We start from the raw sequence: 20,266 nt of genomic DNA, 5'->3' as shown, positions 1-20,266 counted from the left end.
CACCAACTTTCCAAGGATCTTCATTAATAAGAATAAAAATATTAGTTCTGTCAGGAGAGTAATGCAGAGAATAAACTTTTAGGAGTAACAGATTTGTATTCCAGTTGAGAATCAGGCAGGTTTTGAGCAAGATCACAAAGTTGGAAGAGACCACAAGGGCCATCCAGTCCAACCCCCTGCCATGCAGGATCCCACAATCAAAGCACTCCCGACAGATGGCGATCTAGTCTCTGCTTAAAGACCTCCAAAGATGGGGACTCCACCACCCTCAGAGGCAGCGTTATGATAAATGCAAGCCCTAGTGTAAAAATGCAGATTTTGTATTGTTTCCCCATAAAGTGACATCAACGGATCAGCATGAAGTGGGTTTCCAAAAGATTCTCAAGGGAGCCAGAACACAGCTGTGGGGAAGTCCAATCTAATAACCCTATGGCCAATTGTGTAGGCTTTTTTTCCATACTGGGGGCTAAAGATCTCTGCTTCTGTTCATCAGAAACTATCCTTTATTCTGGTTTAGTGAATTGACCAAAGGCAAGAAGGCTTTGTGTGCTTTTGTGCATAACATAATATACAAAAGGATGATTAGCCACAAAGTCAATAGGCTGACGACGTGCTAGGTGCCTGTTTTTGGTAGAATGGGGCTTCTCTGGTTCCTCGCCACCTTCTTCATCAATCTCTAGAAAAGTATCGTGGAAAAGGTGAGTCAGAACGGCACCTCGGGTGCTCGTTGCTCCAGACATGTCAGCTTTGTCAGGATCGGTCAGATGCGGCAAGTAGTACGTGTTGGCTTCAATCCTTTTCTCGATGATGAGCTTGGGGACGGCCACGTGTACCTCTTCAGGCCTCAGAATACAGGCCCAGTTCAGAAGTTTCTCATGGGTCAGTTCATCTTCCAGCTTCCATTGTAAAGAGAAAGAAATTACAATGTAGTGAACGCCAAGAAGCCAGATTCAGGCATCACTGTGAGATTAATTTTTTGTTAGGAAATGGTAAGTCATACATTTGACAACATGATCGATGTAAGGGCATCAGACTACCACTTAACATGCTACATATTTGCACAGTTTGTACACAGTATATTTGTACATGTGTACATAGTAATTTGTGGGGGAGGGGATCAAATAACTATTCCATAGTCAATATGCTTGTAACTCCAGTTGGCAGGCCTGGTGGAACAATCACATGTTTGTGTCACAACAGTTAAATTGAACTAAAAAATTTGAGTCTGTAAAGTGCCACAAGACCTTTTATTTATTCTTAATGGTAAGAGGCTTACGACCAGTCAGAACACGACCCCACAAAGATCACTGAAAGAGACAAATGAGGTTGTAAGGTCCACGATCCCTGTGAGCCCCATTACTGCAGGCCACAGCTGAACTGGGGTAGTGACAGAGACTCTTGATTAGAAGGGCTCAGAGAGGCGTAGAGAGGACAACTGGTGGAGATGAAACACTGTGGAACTGGGAGAGGGTGCCGTGACACAGAGGGGTATTTTTCACGGTGGATTTTGCTTCGGTTTCGAATTGGAGCAAACAATAAACCGATTTAAATAGCTTTTTCATGGCAGTGCAGATTCCCCCCCCCCCATCCCGAGGCATTTTCAATTTTTCACGGGAGAAACAGCGCACTTCTCTGCGCTGCTTACGTCTGCTCCCGCTCATGACTCACCACTCCAAATCCGCTTAATCCCACCCACTCTTCCCTTGATCCTGTGTGTGTGTGTTGGGGGGGGCATCCTGAGAGCGGCAAATCCAAGCCAAAACTCCCATCACCCTTCTGAAGAGGGGCAGCCAGTCTTCTCTGGGTCTCCCTCCAGCCGGTGTGATCTTATGTGTGAGTGTTGGGGGGGCAACCAAGCACGAAACTCCCCCAGCCAATCACCGTTCTTGGGGGAGGGGTCATTGCCCATCATGGGCAGTGGCAAATGAACCGAAGCAAAACTTCTTCATGGAATTCCGAGCCAAAAAATGCGTACAGGAAAGTACGGCGCAAAAGAGGTTTCAGTTGATGCGGGCATAATGCGGGTTTTGTTGCTCGGTTCAGGAAAATTCGGAGCTGCAATGAATAATCAAAAATTTGGAGCGCCTCAAATCAGATTTTAAACCGCAGCAAAGCTTCGTGAAAAATTCCCCAGAGACTGTAGGAATTATCTGGGATTTGAGTCAAGAATTCTAAAGCTGGGATCTTTATCAGAAAGCCACTGTGGGAAAATACAACAGGGGTAAGAATTTTACCTGCTGAAGAGACTCAAGCTTGCAGTCTTTAGGTAGCAATATGAACAAACTCAGTTCGTTATTTTTGTAGGGGATCTCAAGTACCTGCACCTCGGATCCCTTAATCTTGCCTGTGTTGTACTGGCCTTTCCGGTACATCATCTGTACATTTTTACATTTCATCTGGGAAAAGATAGAACTGTTATCAGAACATCTGTGTGGTTTAAAATGCATTCCAAAAATGTCTTAGCACCATCTATGTATTGGTGATGAAACTCATAATGTCAGCAACTGTTTCCAGAATGTGATGAAGCATCAAACCATAACTCCACATGACCAATATTCCGGTAATTTTGCTTGGTCTTGCATTTAGTTTAGACAAAAATCATTGAATTAAAAAAAAATGATTATGTTTGTAATAATGAATATCATTATTATCATTATCATTAACGGGAGCCCTGAGGCACAGAGTGGCTCTAGTCAAAGCTCTGCTCATGACCTGAATTCGATCATGATGGAAGTCAGGTTCAGATAGCCGGCTCAAGGTTGACTCCACCTTCCATCCTTCCACGGTCAGTAAAATGAGTACCCAGCTTGCTGGGGGTTAAGCATAGACTACAGGGGAAGGCAATGGAAAACCACCCTGTAAACATAGGGCAAACGTCACAATATTTCTCTATGGAGGAGGGGGCAGCCCATTCTGGACCCCATAAAATCAGACCCCCTGACCCAATTTTCACCAAACTTCAGGGGTTGTGCAAAGAGAGTCCCTTCAAGCTAAGCTGTGAATTTGGGGGCTCTACCTGGAAAAAATGCCCCCCAGGAGAATTTTAAAAATACTTACATTTTAGACTTGTAAGTAATGGCCGCCATCTGCTTCCTTCCTCAAGACACTAATTTTCCCATGGTTAATAGCAGGGTTACAATCAGTAATGGGAAATTGAGTTTTCCCGCAACTCTTAAGAAAGGAAGGAAGCGGCCATTACAAACGTGGGAAAACTCAATTTCCCATGGTGTAGAATTCAGTTTTTATGTTTGTATGCTTTTCCTCCCAACTTGTGTGATCAACAAAAAAGCACTTTTGAACCCAGTTGCCCTGTGTACATTGTGTTGTCCCTGGATAGCTCTTAAAGATCACACTGGAATAGTGAAACTTGCCCCACTTCCAAAATATGCCTGCAGGCCACCGGGGTGATACTGAGGAATATTTCTGGAACCTACCTCATTGAAGTAAAACGGTACTTCTTTGGTGAGTTCTTTGTCGAATTTGACTTCCCATTGCCCTTTGAAGTAGAGCGTGTTCACTAGCAGCAGATCAGCTTCACAGTTAAAGCTGTCCTTGTGAAGTAGGTTTTTTATTTTACCTTTAAATGACATAAACATAATTTAGGATTTGGGTGCCGGGGGCTAAGACTTTGAACCTTTGCTTGCAGGTTTTGTGTCAAATATGTACATTCTTCTGATTTCTCTTTCCTCCCAAGTTGTCTTTCCTAATGTCAATATTTATAGTGTAAATTCTGTGGGGCAAGGACCTGTAATTTTGTTTATGTAACTCTTTAAAATTTACTCTATATTGACGTCTTGTTACAAATAATAATCTAATGGAGGACTTCCCATTTTAGGCACACATATAATTGACTTCAGTGAACTTAGAAGTGTGCTACTCCGTTTAGGACTGCAGTATAAATTAACTACAGTTTAATCTTCAGAATACTTCCAGGGACTAACCCCCACCATGTCATCCTGGGAAGGATTCTGAGTAGACCTGCTTAGAATTGCTCTCTGCAGCTGCGATCTGAGGAATACATTCCTGGGAGGAAGCCCCAATTAACAAAATGCAGCTTCATTCTGACTAGACCTGCTTAGGAATGTTCCTTTAATCAGTTAGATGAAGGGATTGACAATCTTTTGAACATCTAAACAAGGTGCCCCAGGCTATTTGTTGTAATTTTATATCGATGCAAACATTCACAAAAAACTGTGGGTAATAGGCATTATCTTAGAAGCAGTATCGCCATTTCTTTTCACACCCAAGGAAGAATTTACTCCTGTGGCTGTGACATATTCATGCATTATCTTTTTTAAAAAGTGAAGTAGACTTTCTTTCTGAAACAGTACTATTTTTTCATCAGCAAAGTTCATGTTTTAATTGACTAGTTGCTTAACCAGCTAACACCCATGCAATAATTTGGCACAGATTTGTTGAATTAGGTGACAGCCCTAATCAGTATACTTAAATCTGTAAAAAGGGATCCAGGCCACACAGTGATGGGCTTGTAAGAAATGTACTCATAGAGTCCCATGCTTTGAGGCCACAGGGAGTATTTGGAGAAAATAGTGTTTTATTTGCTTAAGAAAAAGTCTTTCCATATGTTAATGAATTTCTCCTCATCCTCTTTCCTGATTAAACTGTATTCAGTAACTGGTAGCTAGATCACTTACTCAGTTTGGAAATTAAATAAGTGGGGGAAAATGTTAATCCTAAAATATTCATACCATATGTTCTGATCTCAACCCACAAGTTGATCAGCTTCCGGACATTTGCTGGGGCATTATGGATGTCAACTCTGTCCACCTCAGTCAGGTACAATTTCAGAGCACAGTACAGGAATTTCTATACCAAAAAGGATAAATTTTTGCAATGAAACATCAGGAAGATTATCAGTGCTCTAAGGAGACTGTGACCTAATTCCTTGGGTCTGGAATTCAAAGCATCGTAATAATACAATAGATAGCTACACCAAGTATTTACCTAACAATATTTATTCACTTATAATGTACTTAGTTATTTTATTTTCTCTCCACTCGGAACCCGATATGTCTTACAACATTTTCCCCATTTTCCATTTTATCCTCACCAACAACCCTGTGATGTAGGTTAGGCTGAGTGTGGGTAACCGGCACAAGGCGTCCAAGCAAGTTTCCATGGCAAAGGAGGGATTTGAACCTGGGTCTCCCAGACCCTAGTCTGACACTGTAACAACTACACTACATTAATTCCCATTTGGTTCCAAAGCATTTTCTTGTTTTAAATAATGGCCCAAGGCCTCAAGTGTGTTCATTAAGCAGCCTTTTAGATACCATTGCCTCTATTTGAAAATGCCCCTCCCAAAAAACACACACCCACCCACCCGGGATTCCATTTATGCAAAGTTACCTGGAAGAAAGTAATAGACTCGTCTGCAAAGAGCCGATTGGCAATGCTCAGTTCATAGTCGGTGCTGGGCTCGTTGAGTTCTTTAAGAACTTTGTTCAACACACTATGAACGCCTTCCGGTTTCTCACATACATAATCTGGCACCTTGAAAAAGCCAAATGAATACCATTGTATTTTATATGCGTCACAATCAGAGTCTGAAGACTGGTTCACACACCCTGGGTCCTCACTTAAAGATCGCAACACTAAGTGACCCGCGGGCACCGGTGCCAGGGCCATTACAAATCCACAACGGTGGGCAGAACTTCCTGATCCCCACAACATTCGGTTGAATTATTTTACACGTTCTCCTGAAAATCACCAAGTCATGAAGAACCTGGGATATGCAGATCAATGTGCATAAACATTTGCCTCGTCAAGGCCCCACAGGTGTTTATTTTCCCAGCTTGTTGAAGGGTCAGATCTAGGGGGTGAGTGGGGCAGGGGCCCTGGGTGGCCACCAAAAAAGGGGGCGGCAGCAGGGGGTGGGGGAGGCTGACTGGCCCAGCAGAGCTGGCTCCTTCTGCAGGGGGCGCGCCCACCTCGCTCCCCCAACCAGGCGGCTGCCAGAAGGTGGGGGGGAGGGAGGGAGACCCCGGGCCTCAGAGGGGAGCCCCGGCCCTTGGTCAGGCAGAAGCTGCGGCGGTCAGTCAGGCGAGACCGTGAGGAGCGAAGGGGAGGGGGGGCTCCATGTTCCTGAGGAGATGTTCAAAGGTGTCAGGTGCTATGCAGCGGGAGGCCCCCCAGGCCCTGGGGTCACTGTCCTTGGCCTCATTCGTCTCCCTCCTCCCCCTGGCCGAGGCTCTTCCAGCTGCAGGGCCTTCTCAGTCCTTGGCTTCCCGCCCCGCCCCTTTCAAGGACCACCTCTTGACAGTGGCCATGGTAGGCTCTGGGCCTGCAAGTCGGGTTGCCAGGTCCCTCTTCGCCACCGGCGGGAGATTTGTGGGGGGTGGAGCCTGAGGGGGCGGGGTTTGGGGAGGGGAGGGGCTTCAGTGCCATAGAGTTCAATTGCCAAAGCGGCCATTGTTCTCCAGGGGTACTGATCTCTATTGGCTGGAGATCAGTTGAATTAGCAGGAGATCTCCAGCTACTGCCTGGCGGTTGGCAACCCTACATGCAAGACTTCTTGGGGGGGGGGACACTTAAGGTGTGTTCTAAATTGGGGGGGGAGAATGGGGGTGTTCAGTTGCGTTATGGGCCACCAAGTCGCTTCTGACTTAGGAATCAATGACCTCCAAAACGTCCGCTCATTAACAGCCTTGCTCAGGTCATGCAAACTGGGCCGTGGCTTTTATTGAGTCAATCCAGCTCATGGTGAGTCTTCCTCTTTTCCTACTGTCTTCAACATTTCCTAGCATTATTGTCTTTTCCAGCGAGTCTTTCCCAGTGACTAAAGTACAATAACTTCAGTTAAGTCATTTTAGCTTCTAGCAGCATAATTACCAGCTAAAACTTTTCTTGAGCTGTACTTATCAGGCTGCAAAGGAGGTATGTTTGGTGTTTCCCATGTCAAAATTACGTGTGATGTATATTTCTTTAAATGTCTGGGAAATGTCTAGGCTGAAAAACTTTCTCTTTGGATTGGGTTTTTATGTGTGCAGACGGGTTGAGGGAATATTCAAACATAAATAGATAAAATAACGTTAAAGTGTAATTATTCATTAATGGTTCATAGAGGTCAACATAATTTATTCTAACATTTAAAAGAGTTGTTAATTAAATACATTGATTATATATAACAAAAAGTATGTATATCATATATGAGGGCATCATTTTGTACTTTTGCCCCCCTTAAAAAAATGTAGATCCAGCCCTGGCTTTTTGGCATCCGTCCACATGAAGGTTCAGGGTCTATCACACAGCCCTGGGGAATGCTGGTTTGTTCTTTATCTTTCCCTATACTGTGATTTTCAGTAATTCACAACACTCTTATTCTGCTGCTTCATCGCATATCCCCTTTTCCATTTAGATAAGTTACCTCTTCGCAAGGGGGACACCATGGAGGGTCAAGGCTTCGCTTGCTGTCTGAAGGACTAGAATGTGGACTTGCTTCCTTGTGTTCTTTAGATCCAGGATGGACCCTGTGTTTTACACTGTCAGAGTGCAACACCTAAAACAGAGTTATATTAATACTGCATTCATAGGAAAGCAACACGTTAAGTACAAAATCTGTTGTAGCTTTGTTAAGAAGCAGAGCTATAATCAGGGAGGTCCCAGGTTCAAACCTCAGTCAGTATGATTAAGCATGCCGCTCCCTCTCCTCTCTTCCTCTACCCTGACGCCTCCTCAGCCCTCTTCAGACATTACATCCTCACAGTCTGGGAGCCCACTAGCGACCCACACTGGTTGAGTGTGGTCACCACAATGCACCCAGTATGCATCGTCTCCATTTTGTGTAAGGCAACACATGGATTTTTCATGTGGTAAAAGCTTCCATACACAGGGTTCATGTGTATGAAAACTGTGTATGCATGGAAATTCCATGTGTCGTCCAATTTACACAAAATAGCAACCGTACATGTTGGATGCATCATAGGGACCATGCACTGCCAATATGAATGGTGGGCAGGTTTCCAGGACCTAATTCTGAATGTTATCCCTCATAATACAAGAAGTGCATTGAACACTGAAATTGTTATATAGATAGAATGTTTCTTCTCTCCATTTATGTAATACTTCCAGTGTTGGATACAGAGAGCTTTTTCTCCCTTTCCCATAATACTAGAACTCAGGGTCACCAGTGACAATGACAGGCAATAGGTTGAGGAAGGACAAGGAAGTACTTCTTTACTCAATGAGTAACCAGATTATGGAATTTACTACCAGTGGACATAATGATGGCCTTAAGAATAGATGGCTTTAAACTGGGATTAGACAAATTCACTGAGGAGAGGGTCCATCAGTGGCTACTAGACATGATGAGTAAAGGGACTCTTCATATACAGAGGCAGTAAAACTCTGGAAACCAGTGCTAGGAATGGGGGGGGGAGGCCTTGGCTTCTGCCATCTGTTTGCTGGATTTCCAGAACAAACAGAACAAACAGGAAGAATTTTCTAACAGAGCGGTTCCTCAGTGGAACAGGCTTCCTCGGGAGGTGGTAAGCTCTCCGTCCCTGGAGGTTTTTAAGAAGAAGTTAGATGGCCATCTGTCAGCAATGCTGATTCTGTGACCTTAGGCAGACGATGAGAGGAAGGGCATCTTGGCCATCTTCTGGTCACTAGGGGTGTTGAGGGGGGAGGTAGTTGTGAATTTCCTGCATTGTGCAGGGGGTTGGACTTGATGGCCCTGGTGGTCCCTTCCAACTCTATGATTCTATGATTCTATGAACAACTAGTTGGCTCTGTATGAAACAGTATTCTAGACTAGATGGACTACTGGTCCAATCCAGAAGGGCTCTTATGTACATGAATGCTAAGTATTTGAACTATTTCAAACTATTGCAGTATAATATCTTCCCCAATAAAACAGCAACCCAATTGATACATGGCATTTAACCATCTTCCCAGTCACAGGAATAATTACTTATTCACAAAAAGCATCCAGTATGTGACCCAGGGGCTTACAGGTTTAGAAACATCAGCTTCCATGGTCTTCAATATATGCTTCACAGCCATTTCCGGGACCACAGACAGGTAACCCAGCGTCTGGGACAAAACGTAGCCTTGGAGCCCTGTGCTTTCAGTAGTTAACGTGGTGTGTTTAAGAACATTGACTATCAAAAGACCTTGTGTCATTTCATGTCTAGTATTTAATGATGCTAAGTTCATTAATAACCATGAATGTCTATTCACAAAACAGGCCAACCTACTTTAATGAAATGCAAAATGAATAGTCTTCAGTCTCTGGATATTATGAATCATCATAGTATTTATAAATACTATTTACAATTACAAAAATTAAGAACAGAAATAATCATATGTTTGCATAATTCAAACAAAAAGGTCCTTTAATGAAGGAGTCATCTAATATTTTACACAGGTAGCTAACTTGAAAGACTTCTTCCTTGTTTTCATCTCATCAATCAAATTAAATTTACTTAGCAAGCTTACTTTATGCTGATGTCACAAAAAAGCCTGTAGCCCAAGAACTAGCTGGTTAATTCAAATAAAATATGTAAAATTCAGTCCCACCACCGCCTCCCTCTCTGCTTTTTGGCATCCCTGTAAGGGTCACTATAGGAGCAAAGGCTAAATTGGACAGAATTCTATTAAGAGAAATTGTGATCACTCCATTGCTGAAGCAAGGCCATTATTTGAGACAGCCCTGGGTTAACCACAAAGCCCATGAACTAGTTTGGCTAAAAGTAATGCTAGCAGGAAGTTAGTTCAGTTATTACTATCACTTTATGCTATTAAACTCTCCATGTGTTTTTTGCTGCCACCTAATTCTCATGCTTAAGAATCTTCTAAATACAACAAAGGTCTAGGCTTTAGACTTCACAGTCCTATGATCCACTAACTCCTAAAAATACTTTCCTGGGCGTAAACCCCATTGAATAAAATGAGACTTTTTTTTTTTTTAAATGAGACTTATTTTTGAGTAGAGCTGTTTAGGATTACTCCCTGCATTCTAGTAGCATGTAGCCTGACCTCTCTCTAGGTCTATATGAGGTACAACTTTCTGCTTGGCTGCTCCTTTCTCCCACTTTATGTCTCCACCAACCCATTATTCTTCAGGTCTCTGAGTTTCAGGACACTGCCAGATGTGTCTCTTGGCCCACTTCTGAGCTTTCTTCTGTCCTCCTCCCTCATAACATATAACTGCTCCAAGCTTAAAGATAAAGGTAATCCCCTGTGCAAGCACCGGGTTGTTATTGACCCATGGGGTGACGTCACATCATAACGTTTATTGGGTAGACTATGTTTACGGGGTGGCTTCCCCAGGCATCTATACTTTACCTCCAGCAAGCTGGATACTCATTTTACACCTTGGAAGGATAGAAGGCTGAGTCGACCTTGACCAGGCCACCTGCAACCGATTTCCATCAGGATCAAACTCAGGTCATGAGCAGAGCTTGGATTACAGTACTGCAGCTTACCACTATGTGCCATGGGGCTCCAAGCTTAAGTGCTGTGAAATTTTGTGAGAGCCCCTGGCCCTCTCTAATTAGTTCTCCATTTCCTCAGCTCTTTTTTCAAAGCCCACTCTCCACCTACTATCTGGTACGTCATCCTCAGGCCATTGGTTGCCCGCAGCCTCTTTGGATCTGGGGTCTTTAATCCTTATCTCCCCTACCTGTTCCCAGTTCATTGTCTCTTTGTGAGATGTTTTTCCTCTTAACCTTGCTTTCCCTCACACAGCGTGGACTGCAGACTGCTGTGTTCCCGGAACATTCTAAGCCTCCAGCCCAGCAAGGTGATTTCTTCATTGCCACAAGCACAATACACTATTGATTATCTCAAGATACCTTTGTGGGAGAAGTATGAGACGAGGGATGAGATCTCAGTCTGTTTCCCAAGTGATCATAGCTTTCTGTTTCCTCTGAATACCCTGGGAGTTCAGACTCTGCAAGTTCATCAAAGTGAAGTATCTGAAATGGAATCATAACATAGATGTAGTTACGGAACTAAAGATCATGACTACACCAATTGGTTCATGCAGTATAACTGGAGAAACTGCCAATGTGGTTCTCCAATGGCAGAGTAATCTTCCTCTCCACTCAAAGAAGAGTTCTTCCAAATAACAATGCTGTGCTATACGGTATTGTTTTATACTGACACTGCAAATGGTGACTGTAACAGAGGTTGGTTACACTGCTTGATCATCCTGGGTACGACCAAACCAACTGCAGCCCACTGGCCTCATTTTTTGGCCTGCCAGCCAGATGATTATCACCCCTCCCACCCATGCTCCACGTACAGTGTCAAAGGCTCTCCCGGGTAGTTTCCTGAGCCCCAGGGCCTGGGTGTTGCTTTGCATGTGGCACTGTTGGATTCCTACCTTTTCTATTTCAGCTGCCGTATCAGTTCTGGACCCATAAAGGAGCAAGCCAAGGGCAGCTATGAGGTTCGTAGGAGAAAACATGTTATTTTCATAGGGGTGTGCTCTGCTCAGGAGTCGGAAAAAGTCAAGGGCAAATTTAGCATTTGCTTCACTGAAGGTAGTAGTCATTGTGAAATCCGAGTGCTCTAGAATAATAATAATAATAATAATAATAATAATAATAATAATAATAATGAGGGAAAGGAAGAAGAAAAAGAAAGGGAACAACAGAAATGTCACCCATGGTGCAGGATCCTTTCCCAGGGTCCCACTCCATGAAGTACAAAACAAGTTTTCAGTCAGTTTCTTGAGCTCTGAGCCCTGCTTCGGCAGGGCTAGAGCAGGGTATAAATCCAAAAAATAAAATAATAAATAAGTTCCATCATCACTGTGGTGTATTTACTGTATGCATTGCAATGGAAACCCCCCCCCATATTTATGCACATTGCTTTAGACTCGTGGGGTGGAGCTCCTGCTCTTTAGTTTTGCTTGCTAGCTAAAACTGTAGACTGCGTGAGCTCCCTTGTCATGAAACCAGTTGCTGCCATGGCTGTAGTACCTTGCTAATAAATGGATGGTGTTTTGAACACACCCATCTCTGCTATGTGATCCTAAGAGCAGGAACCTGAGTGAGTACCCTATTATTGACTTGCATGAAAAGGGGAACATCACATGGTATCAGAAGTGATCCCCATGTCTGCCAACCATCTAAGGACCAGTGTACCCATTTTTACTCATATGGTACATTATTTCCGGGACTATGCCACTATAAGCTGCAGATAGGGAAATTAAATGTTTGAATGCTCACCTACAAAACAAATCTCCCAAGATGTAGAACTCTGGACTATCAGGGAGAAACCTAGCTTCCTGTTCAAGGGCCACAGAACAACAGCCATCACCAAGCCAACTGTAGCTTGAAATGGTACAAACACAACCAATGGACTTCACAGAAGGTATCGAAAGTGTTTCTAAATGGCATCTCCATGGCTTTTTAGCCATCAGAAAGCCAGATATGTCAGCACAACCACCACTGAGAGAAATTTTTCCAATGGCTTTGTAAACGATACATAATATAGCAGGATTCTCTTGTCTTGCAGAAAAGGATACAAAACAAAGCATATGCTGGTTCCATTGGCCACACATATGTGAAACATCAGAGTGCCGTCAAGTTACAGCCGACTTATGGCACCACCGTAGGGTTTTCAAGACAAGAGGCATTAGAGGTGGTTTGCTATTTCCTGCCTCTGCGTAGCGACCCTGGCCTTCCTGGGTCGTCTCCCATCCAAATACTATCCAAGGTTGGCCCTGCTTAGCAGCCAAGATCTGACAAGATCAGGCAAGCCTGGCCTATGCAGGTTAGGACATATGTCACTTTACTAATTCCAAATCCACCTGGTGATTTACAGAGCAATCCTAAACAGGTCCACTCAGAATCCTACTCAAATCTGTTCACCAGGGCTTAGCTGTCCTGGCTCATTTATAGATGACTTGAAGATTTTGCCCTTCAATCTAGCTCTAAATGACAATGCTCAAGACCTTTTCACATCTCAGAATCTCACAGATCAGCCCATACAATCCAAACCCCAGTGTGCCAAGACAAACAGGCTGAGGTTATGGCATAGTAAGGGTTGATAATTTGCAGTCCAACATTGTGTCAAAAACCCCTCCAGAATTAAAACATTCAAAACAACTCTGTTGCTGAAGGAAAGGCATCTGCAAGCCAGGTCTGGCACTTTGCTTGGTGTGACTAGTGTTAGTCACCCATCGGGTTATTTTAGCTAAGGCAACAGCCCCGTGATTAGAGAGGCTAAGGGCAATAGGAGGCTTAGTCCTGTGACCTGAGGGAGAGCCAGACAGAAAAGGACCTCCCCACACCCACTTTTGAGCAATTTCCAGTTTGCAAAGCCCCCTAGGAAGCCCCAAACAAGCCCAGGCATTTACCTTGCCTTCAAGGAGTCCAGCAGTGTGCAATGTACTCTTCGATGAGTTTCTGTCATTTATAAACATCACTTTCCACCCCCACGCTGTTCAAATGAGCCTGTGACTATGGATCTTTAAAACATATGAATACATTTAATTTGACTAATCACATCGGTGTCAGAGACATAAAGGTGTTTGTGATCACTGATGGTAATTAACTATTTAGCATATGGAGCAGACAGCAGGAAAAGCTGTGATAACCCCACACCACCTGTGGGCCTCACCCACAGAAGTATTGACCTTGTCTCCAAACACATTTAAAAACCTAATGGGAATATTCTCCTGTGGCGGTTCAAGCATTCAGATGCCGATCACAGTTAATGTGGCGTCGTATGGCAGTGATTTTTTTAAATACTTTTTTGCTTTCAGAGGTTCCTTTCCACATCACTTTACTTGCCATAGAATTTCTGCACGTCTTTAACAGAACCCTAAATGTTCAGGAGGATTCCAGTACGTCGCCTAGGGCAAGGGTCTCCAACCTTTTTGAGCCTGTGGGCACCTTTGGAATTCTGACACAGCGTGGTGGGCGCAGCCACAAAACGGCTCCTGCAGGACGTGGAGGGTGGCCACCGTGTATTCCGAAGATCCTCGCGTTGTCATGGCAGCCGCTGCCAAAGCAACAGGATGTTATTTATTAATTTGAATTATCTGTAATGGCTTTTCAGCATTAAAGGTCTGAAAGTGCGGAACAAATCAAATATCAAAATGCAATCCCTGTTAAACAATACAATGAATAATAAATCAACATCATTAACATAATGATAAAACAAGTAAACAGCAAAAAAACCCACAACCTTTAGCACCCTCTAAAACGGCTAAAGTTTAGTGAATCACACATGTGATTGGTTCTGTAGCTTAGGGGTCGATATTGAATATGGCAGCCCACATAATAGGGTTGGATCCAGCCAACCTTTTCACTCAGTCTCATCTAATTACTCCCTTTACTATACCTCAGAGCCCTACATGGCTTTTGTCTCATGACCCTCCCACATAGCATTTTGGTGGCCAAAGGAAACCCTCCCTTCCCTTTTAACTATGGGAAAAGCTCGTTGGATCCAACCCACTGGGGCCACTCCTCTTTGCAGTCTGAATAGAACTATTTGCTGAAATAAGCCGGGAATATCTGGCATTTGTTTTAAACAAATGTTATTTGGGGGCTTCTTTAATGTTTGAGGACTTCTGCTTCATCCCTACCGGAGGTGTTTTTTTTTTTTAAATCATAATTTAACGTTGTCCCTTTTTTTGCCAGTGGGAAAGCTGGTGGGTTCCAACCCATAAGACGAACCATTCGCGCTGTATCTCATTGCCCTAAAATCCTCATGTAAGAGAAGGGTCATTTATGCAGGGGAAATTTGTGTTTGGTTTCCTGCACAGTTTTCTGCTCCGAATTCTCAAACATCATATGCATGAGGGATTCTCTCTCCCCCCCCAATTCCAGGTGTACCTTGCGATTAATTAGGCATCCCCAGTGAGTCACGGAGCTTCTGTGTCCCTCCCCCTGAAAACGCAGCCTTGTTGCTCGTAACTTGGAGGGGGCGGGTCAGCTCCTAAAAGGGACTGTTGTGTGCTTTTGCTTGGTATTCCTCCCCACCTTTCTTCAACAGCATCCTACTGGGAGCTGCCTTCTAATCCTTGAAGCCTTCTTCAGTGTCTTCCTGCACATTTCATGAAGGTTTAACTCCTTCTTTTGTGCTTTGCTTTGAGGGAAAGGTGTAAGGTCTGAGTCCACCTGTCAAATCCCAAACAACAGACCATCCAGACAGAGTTGTCTAAGAAGCAGTTTATTTGGGAAGCATAAGGTGTGTAGCAGCAACTTACAGGAAAAGGTACAAGGACTCAAGTGGGGGGGAAAGCGGGCAGGTTGACACATATACATCAGAAAGGCATCGTTGGATACCAGGCTGAGCCTGGTTCCCATGATAGATTACACTTATTGCGCCGGGGCGCAGGCTGTCATAACAAGCCTCTGAGCTACTCGACCTTGACTCCAGCTGCGCTCTCAACCTGGAGCTCACAAAGGGGTTGGAAGGGAGGGACAGACACGTGGGAGGGAGAAGTCAAAATGGGTGTGGGGAGAGAAACCCGAAGTTCAGAGCTTTGCATGGAAATAGGGGGAATTTGCCTTGCTCTTGCCTCAAAGCAGTATTTAAATTCGTTTTTTGGCTCGTTTTAAGTTTTCAGTTAACCAAGTCCACGTAGACTGGATGGTTTCAATCCAGTCTGACATCTCTGCACCCCCCCTCCCCTGACACATCCACCTGCCCGATGGGGCCAAACTCCTTGCCATACACAATGCGGAAGGGGCTGAAGCCTGTGGATTGATGAACAGAATTATTATATGCATACTCTGCAAAAGGCAATAGATCACCCCAGTCATCTTGATGATAATTTACATAACATTGGAGATAACATTCTAATACAGCATTTACTCTTTCCGTCTGTCCATCTGTTTGGGGGTGGAAGGCACTTGACAGACCTTGTTCAACTCCTACCAGATTGAGGAAAGCTTTCCAGAACTAGGCTACAAATAGAGAGCAGCAGTCCGAGATTATCTTGCGCGGGAAGGAATGATATTTGAATATGTGTGTCACAAATAAATGAGCCAGGCTTTGAGTGGAGGGCATGCCTGCACAAGGGATTAAATGCACCTGTTTGGAAAAAAGGTCTGTAACCACCCACAGGACAGTTTTCCCCTGACTTAGTGGTAAATCAGTCATGAAATCCATGACAATTACCTCCCATGGCCCTTGAGGCACTTCTAATGGTTTTAGTAGCCCTGTGGGCTTGCTTGTCAGACGTTTTGCAGTGGCACATATTGGACAGCTGCGGATGAAGGAGTCCAGATCAGAATGCATACCCGCCCACCAGAATTGACTACGGAGCAAATGTAGTGTCTTTACAAACTCAAAGTGTCCAGAGGTTTTTGTTCCATGAGCTAGTTCTAACACCTCTGCTCGCAAAGTTTTAGGCACGTACAATTTTGTCAGGCTTCAGCAAATGCATGGCGTTTCAGGCAATAGAACTCAAATCCAGACAGAGCAGCGTTTCCAGGATTTATTCCGAAAGTCAGTGATTTCAGTAAAGAAACAAGCAAGGCTGGAATACATGACTGGGGGAGTATGGATACATATATAGGGGTGATACAATAGGGTTACAGGAACAAAGAGACAATGTAGTCGTTTCCTGCCGGTAACGACTTAAGTAAAACTGAACAGAAACAATTGCGAGCAATCAGTGGAAGAGATGGCCGAGCTCTCGGCTTTGTGTGCGGGCCCTGATATCAGATCGGAGATTTACACGGGCGGGTCCCAATACAATTGTAAATCCCTGGCCGAAGCTCGTGTGCAAAACGGGGGGGAAGGAGTACACGGAGAATTTCATCTTGTTCACGGGGAAACCATCTTGTTTGGGAACGGAGCTGTCAGAAGCCCTATCTGACAAATGTAGAGTTTTTGACCCATATTTCTCCCCGCTGGTCAAGATCTGAAGGTAGTACATTGTTATTCCTCTTGGTTAGGCACTCACGTATCAAAGTGTCACGGAAAGACTGGGGCAGTCCCGCTGGAATAGTAGGGTCGTCCCCCGCTTGGGGTTGGGTTGAAGAGTCACTGCTAGCATCCTTGGGTGGCGGCGGAGGACTAGGAGGGACAACTCCCTTAGTGGGTTGTGGGGAGTCGCTCCCGGCCTGGGCTTGCTGCGCCTGGGCACGCGTGAGGACTTCTAAGGTGGGAAGGATACCTCTTTGCTCTGGAGTAAACAGGGACTCGGTGGGTCGTTCCACCTTAACAGGATATTGAGGAAGTCTAGAAAGAGCATCAGCTAAGAGGTTTCTTTTGCCCGGAATGTGTTTGATTACAAAACAAAAGCAAGAAAAGAAGTCCTCCCATCTGATTTGTTTTGCGGTGAGTTTGTGAGTCCCAGTTAAAGCCTCCAGATTTTTGTGATCTGTCCAAACTTGGAAGGGGGTCTCAGCAGCACCTTCTAGGAAGTGTCTCCAGATCTTTTAGGCGTGTTTCACTGCTGCCGCCTCCTTTTACCAAATGGGCCAGTTGAGCTGAGACTGGGGAAATTTCTTTGAGAAATAGTCACATGGGTATAACTGGCCATCTACCCCCTCTTGCATGAGGGCCCCTCCCATGGCTACTTCAGAAGCATCTACCTGAATGATGAAAGGGTGGTCACAATCTGGATGCTTAAGTATCGGTTCAGTGGTGAACAAACGTTTTAAAGTCTCAAAGGCTACCTGACAGTCCGGGGTCCATTCTATTTTAGCAGAGGGCTGAGTAGCGGCAACTCCTTTACCCTTGGTTTTGAGTAAATTAGTGATTGGAAGCGCAACTTGTGCGAAGTCTCTGGTGAAATGGTGGTAGAAATTAGCGAACCCGAGAAATCTCTGTACTTGTTTACGAGTAGTTGGCGGCCCCCAGTCAACTACTGCTTGTACTTTGTCCGGGTCCATGGCTATTCCTTGGTGTGAAATTCTATAGCCTAGAAAGGTTAGCTCCCTTTTACGGAATTCACACTTGGAAACCTTAGCATAGAGGTGGTTCTCTCTGAGCCGTTGCAGAACTTCTTTGACCAGGGTGATGTGCTCATCCAAATTCTTGGAGTAGACGAGTATGTCATCTAAATAAACTACCACTCCTCTAAACAACAAATCATGGAGGATCTCATTAATCATTTGCATGAGGACCCCCGGGGCCCATTTTAATCCAAAAGGCATTACAAGGTACTTGAACATCCCAAAGCAACTGGAAAAAGCAGTCAATGGTTCATCTCCCTCTCGAATTCGTATGCGATAATACGCTTCAACCAAGTCAAATTTGGTGAAAATGTGTCCTTCCTTTAGTTGGCTTAGGAGATCTGGAATGAGGGGAATGGGGTAGGCATTAGTCTGGGTGACGGCGTTAAGTTTGCGAAAGTCTATACACAGTCTTAAGTCACCTGTCTTTTTACGCATGAAGAAGGCAGGAGAGCAGTGGGGGACTGTGGAGGGGCGGATGAAGCCCCGTGCCAGATTCTTGTCAATAAAGTCTTTCAATACTGCCTTTTCTTTGGGATTCATAGGATAAATCTTACTCTTAGTTAAATGTTCCCCCCTTCCACCTCAATAGCACAGTCCACAGCATGGGGGGGGGGCAGTACATTACACTCTTTGACATCGAAAACATCTGCAAAACCTCGATATTTGGGAGGCAATTGCGGATCAGCATCTCCTGCCGTCAAGGCAGAGTCTAGGACGGCTACCTCCTTTTGGTGCTGTTCACATTGCGGTTGGACGAACTCAAGTTTGGGCTGCCCAGTCGATTATGGGGCTGTGCCCCCGAAGCCAATTTACTCCTAGGACTACTGGAAAGTGGATGCCGTGTACTATAGTGAAGCGGATCTGTTCCCAATGGTCCCCCACTCCCATGGCGACTATGCCTGTTCGCCTGTCAACTGGGCCACCTTTAAAGTCACTCCCGTCCATCTGGGCAAATCGGAGGGGCTGCGGTAAAATGCTTGCTTTTACATTTAAGGTTTTAAAAGTGTCCTCACTGATTAGGGTACGAGCACATCCAGAATCTACGAGAGCATTAACTGCTACTTGGGGACCCCCCTTATAATGTTGCAATATTACATCAAGAAACATAGTGTCTTCCACTTCTCTCACCATTAGCGGAGCTGTGGGGGGTGCAGTCACCTTGGTCCGCAGTGGCGCTCCGTTCACTGCAGACCCTGCTCTTTTTTTGTCTGCTCCTGGACGGGAACGAGGTTCAGGGCTGCTAAGGATCCCCTGGTCCCGTCTTCTTCTTCCTCCGATGTATCCACATCGGCGGGACTAGAGGTGATTGTAATCCACGGCCCAGATGGGCCTTCATTTGTAATCCGAGCCCCCAATGGGGTAGGGGTAGGAAGGGGCGCTGGCAACCCTTTAAGAGCAACCTCGTCGTTCATGTGGAGGGCGACAAGTGGTTTGCGCCCGCTTAGCATAGTGCTTTTGCGACGGCTCTCCCCACTGCTCCGGGGATGTCCTTCCACTTGAGGGTCCGGGTTGGGACGTGCGGAATGTGCAGGGCAAGTGGCAGCGAAATGGCCCATCTTACCGCAAATGAGACATGCTCCCTTTTGGAAGCGTTTGCCCGGTCCGAAACAGGAGCGGTTGGTCTCCGTGGAGATGGGCCGGCACAGTCTTGCCGTGGACCTGTTTCCCTCGCTGTGTGCCTGGAGAGAGCGAGGGATTGCCGTCAGCTTTCCACCTCCTCCGCAAGCAGGACCCATTCCTCGAGGTTAGGCGGATCTCGTTGCATGTAAGCCCAGTATAGAACTTCAGGGTGCAATCCTTCACGAAAGTATTGCACTCGAGTAGCTTCACTCCAGTCCGTAATTCTGCTGGCCAGACATTGAAATTCCCCAGCGTATTCTTGGTGCCTTGGCGCAATTGAAGGATGGCTGCCTTAGCCTTGTCACTTCGGAAGGGATCCTCGAAACGCCTTCTCAGGGCCCACATAAAATCATTCAGGGTTTGTATGGATCTGGCCCGTGAATCAAACTGTTGGATCATCCAATCTGCCGCCTCTTCCTGTAATAAGGAGGACACGTATCGCACCCGGCTGTCCTCAATGGGGAACCACTGTCTTTGCTCTCTCATGAAGCTGTCTACCTGATGCAAAAAATAGGGTAGGGCTTCCGCAGAGCCATTAAAAGTAACTTGTAAGTCTTTTAAGGATGCATGCGGACGGGGCAGCGGCAGGTACTGCCAATGCGGGGGGAATCCCCCCGGCCACCCCGGTGGGACTTGCGGAGGCGCTTGCGGCAGTGCCTGCGGCAGTGCCTGCGGTGGCGCTTGCAGGGGCGCCTGCGGCGGTGCTTGTGGCGGTGCTTGCAGTGGTGCTTGTGGCGGCGCTTGCAGTG

General features: G+C 45.4%; 1 protein-coding gene across 1 annotated transcript; it reads right to left on the bottom strand.

Annotated features, from left to right (window-relative positions):
- Positions 1 to 503: 503 nt before the first annotated feature.
- On the bottom strand, positions 504 to 20,003 carry LOC130482186 (serpin B3-like). The gene is made up of 7 exons (XM_056854994.1): positions 19,459 to 20,003; positions 11,270 to 11,456; positions 5,371 to 5,514; positions 4,710 to 4,827; positions 3,435 to 3,577; positions 2,235 to 2,396; positions 504 to 896 (listed from the first exon to the last, which is right to left on the bottom strand). The coding sequence occupies exons 1-7, from the start codon at positions 20,001 to 20,003 to the stop codon at positions 504 to 506; spliced, it is 1,692 nt and encodes a 563-aa protein (XP_056710972.1).
- Positions 20,004 to 20,266: the final 263 nt, after the last annotated feature.

Source organism: Euleptes europaea, chromosome 8, assembly GCF_029931775.1.
Source record: "Euleptes europaea isolate rEulEur1 chromosome 8, rEulEur1.hap1, whole genome shotgun sequence".
Lineage (NCBI taxonomy): Eukaryota > Metazoa > Chordata > Lepidosauria > Squamata > Sphaerodactylidae > Euleptes > Euleptes europaea.
The sequence above is the reverse complement of the archived record's forward strand: the minus strand, read 5'-3'. Positions and strand labels throughout refer to the sequence as shown.

Bases quoted from the DNA above. Each gene is read 5' to 3' on its own strand.
- LOC130482186 (XM_056854994.1), bottom strand. From the start codon at position 20,003: ATGAGAGAGCAAAGACAGTGGTTCCCCATTGAGGACAGCCGGGTGCGA. The intron at 4,828-5,370 runs GTAACTTTGCAT...TTTTTGGTATAG, and splicing joins AGTCTATTACTTTCTTCCAG to AAATTCCTGTACTGTGCTCT. The intron at 2,397-3,434 runs GTAGGTTCCAGA...ATCTTTTCCCAG, and splicing joins TACCGTTTTACTTCAATGAG to ATGAAATGTAAAAATGTACA.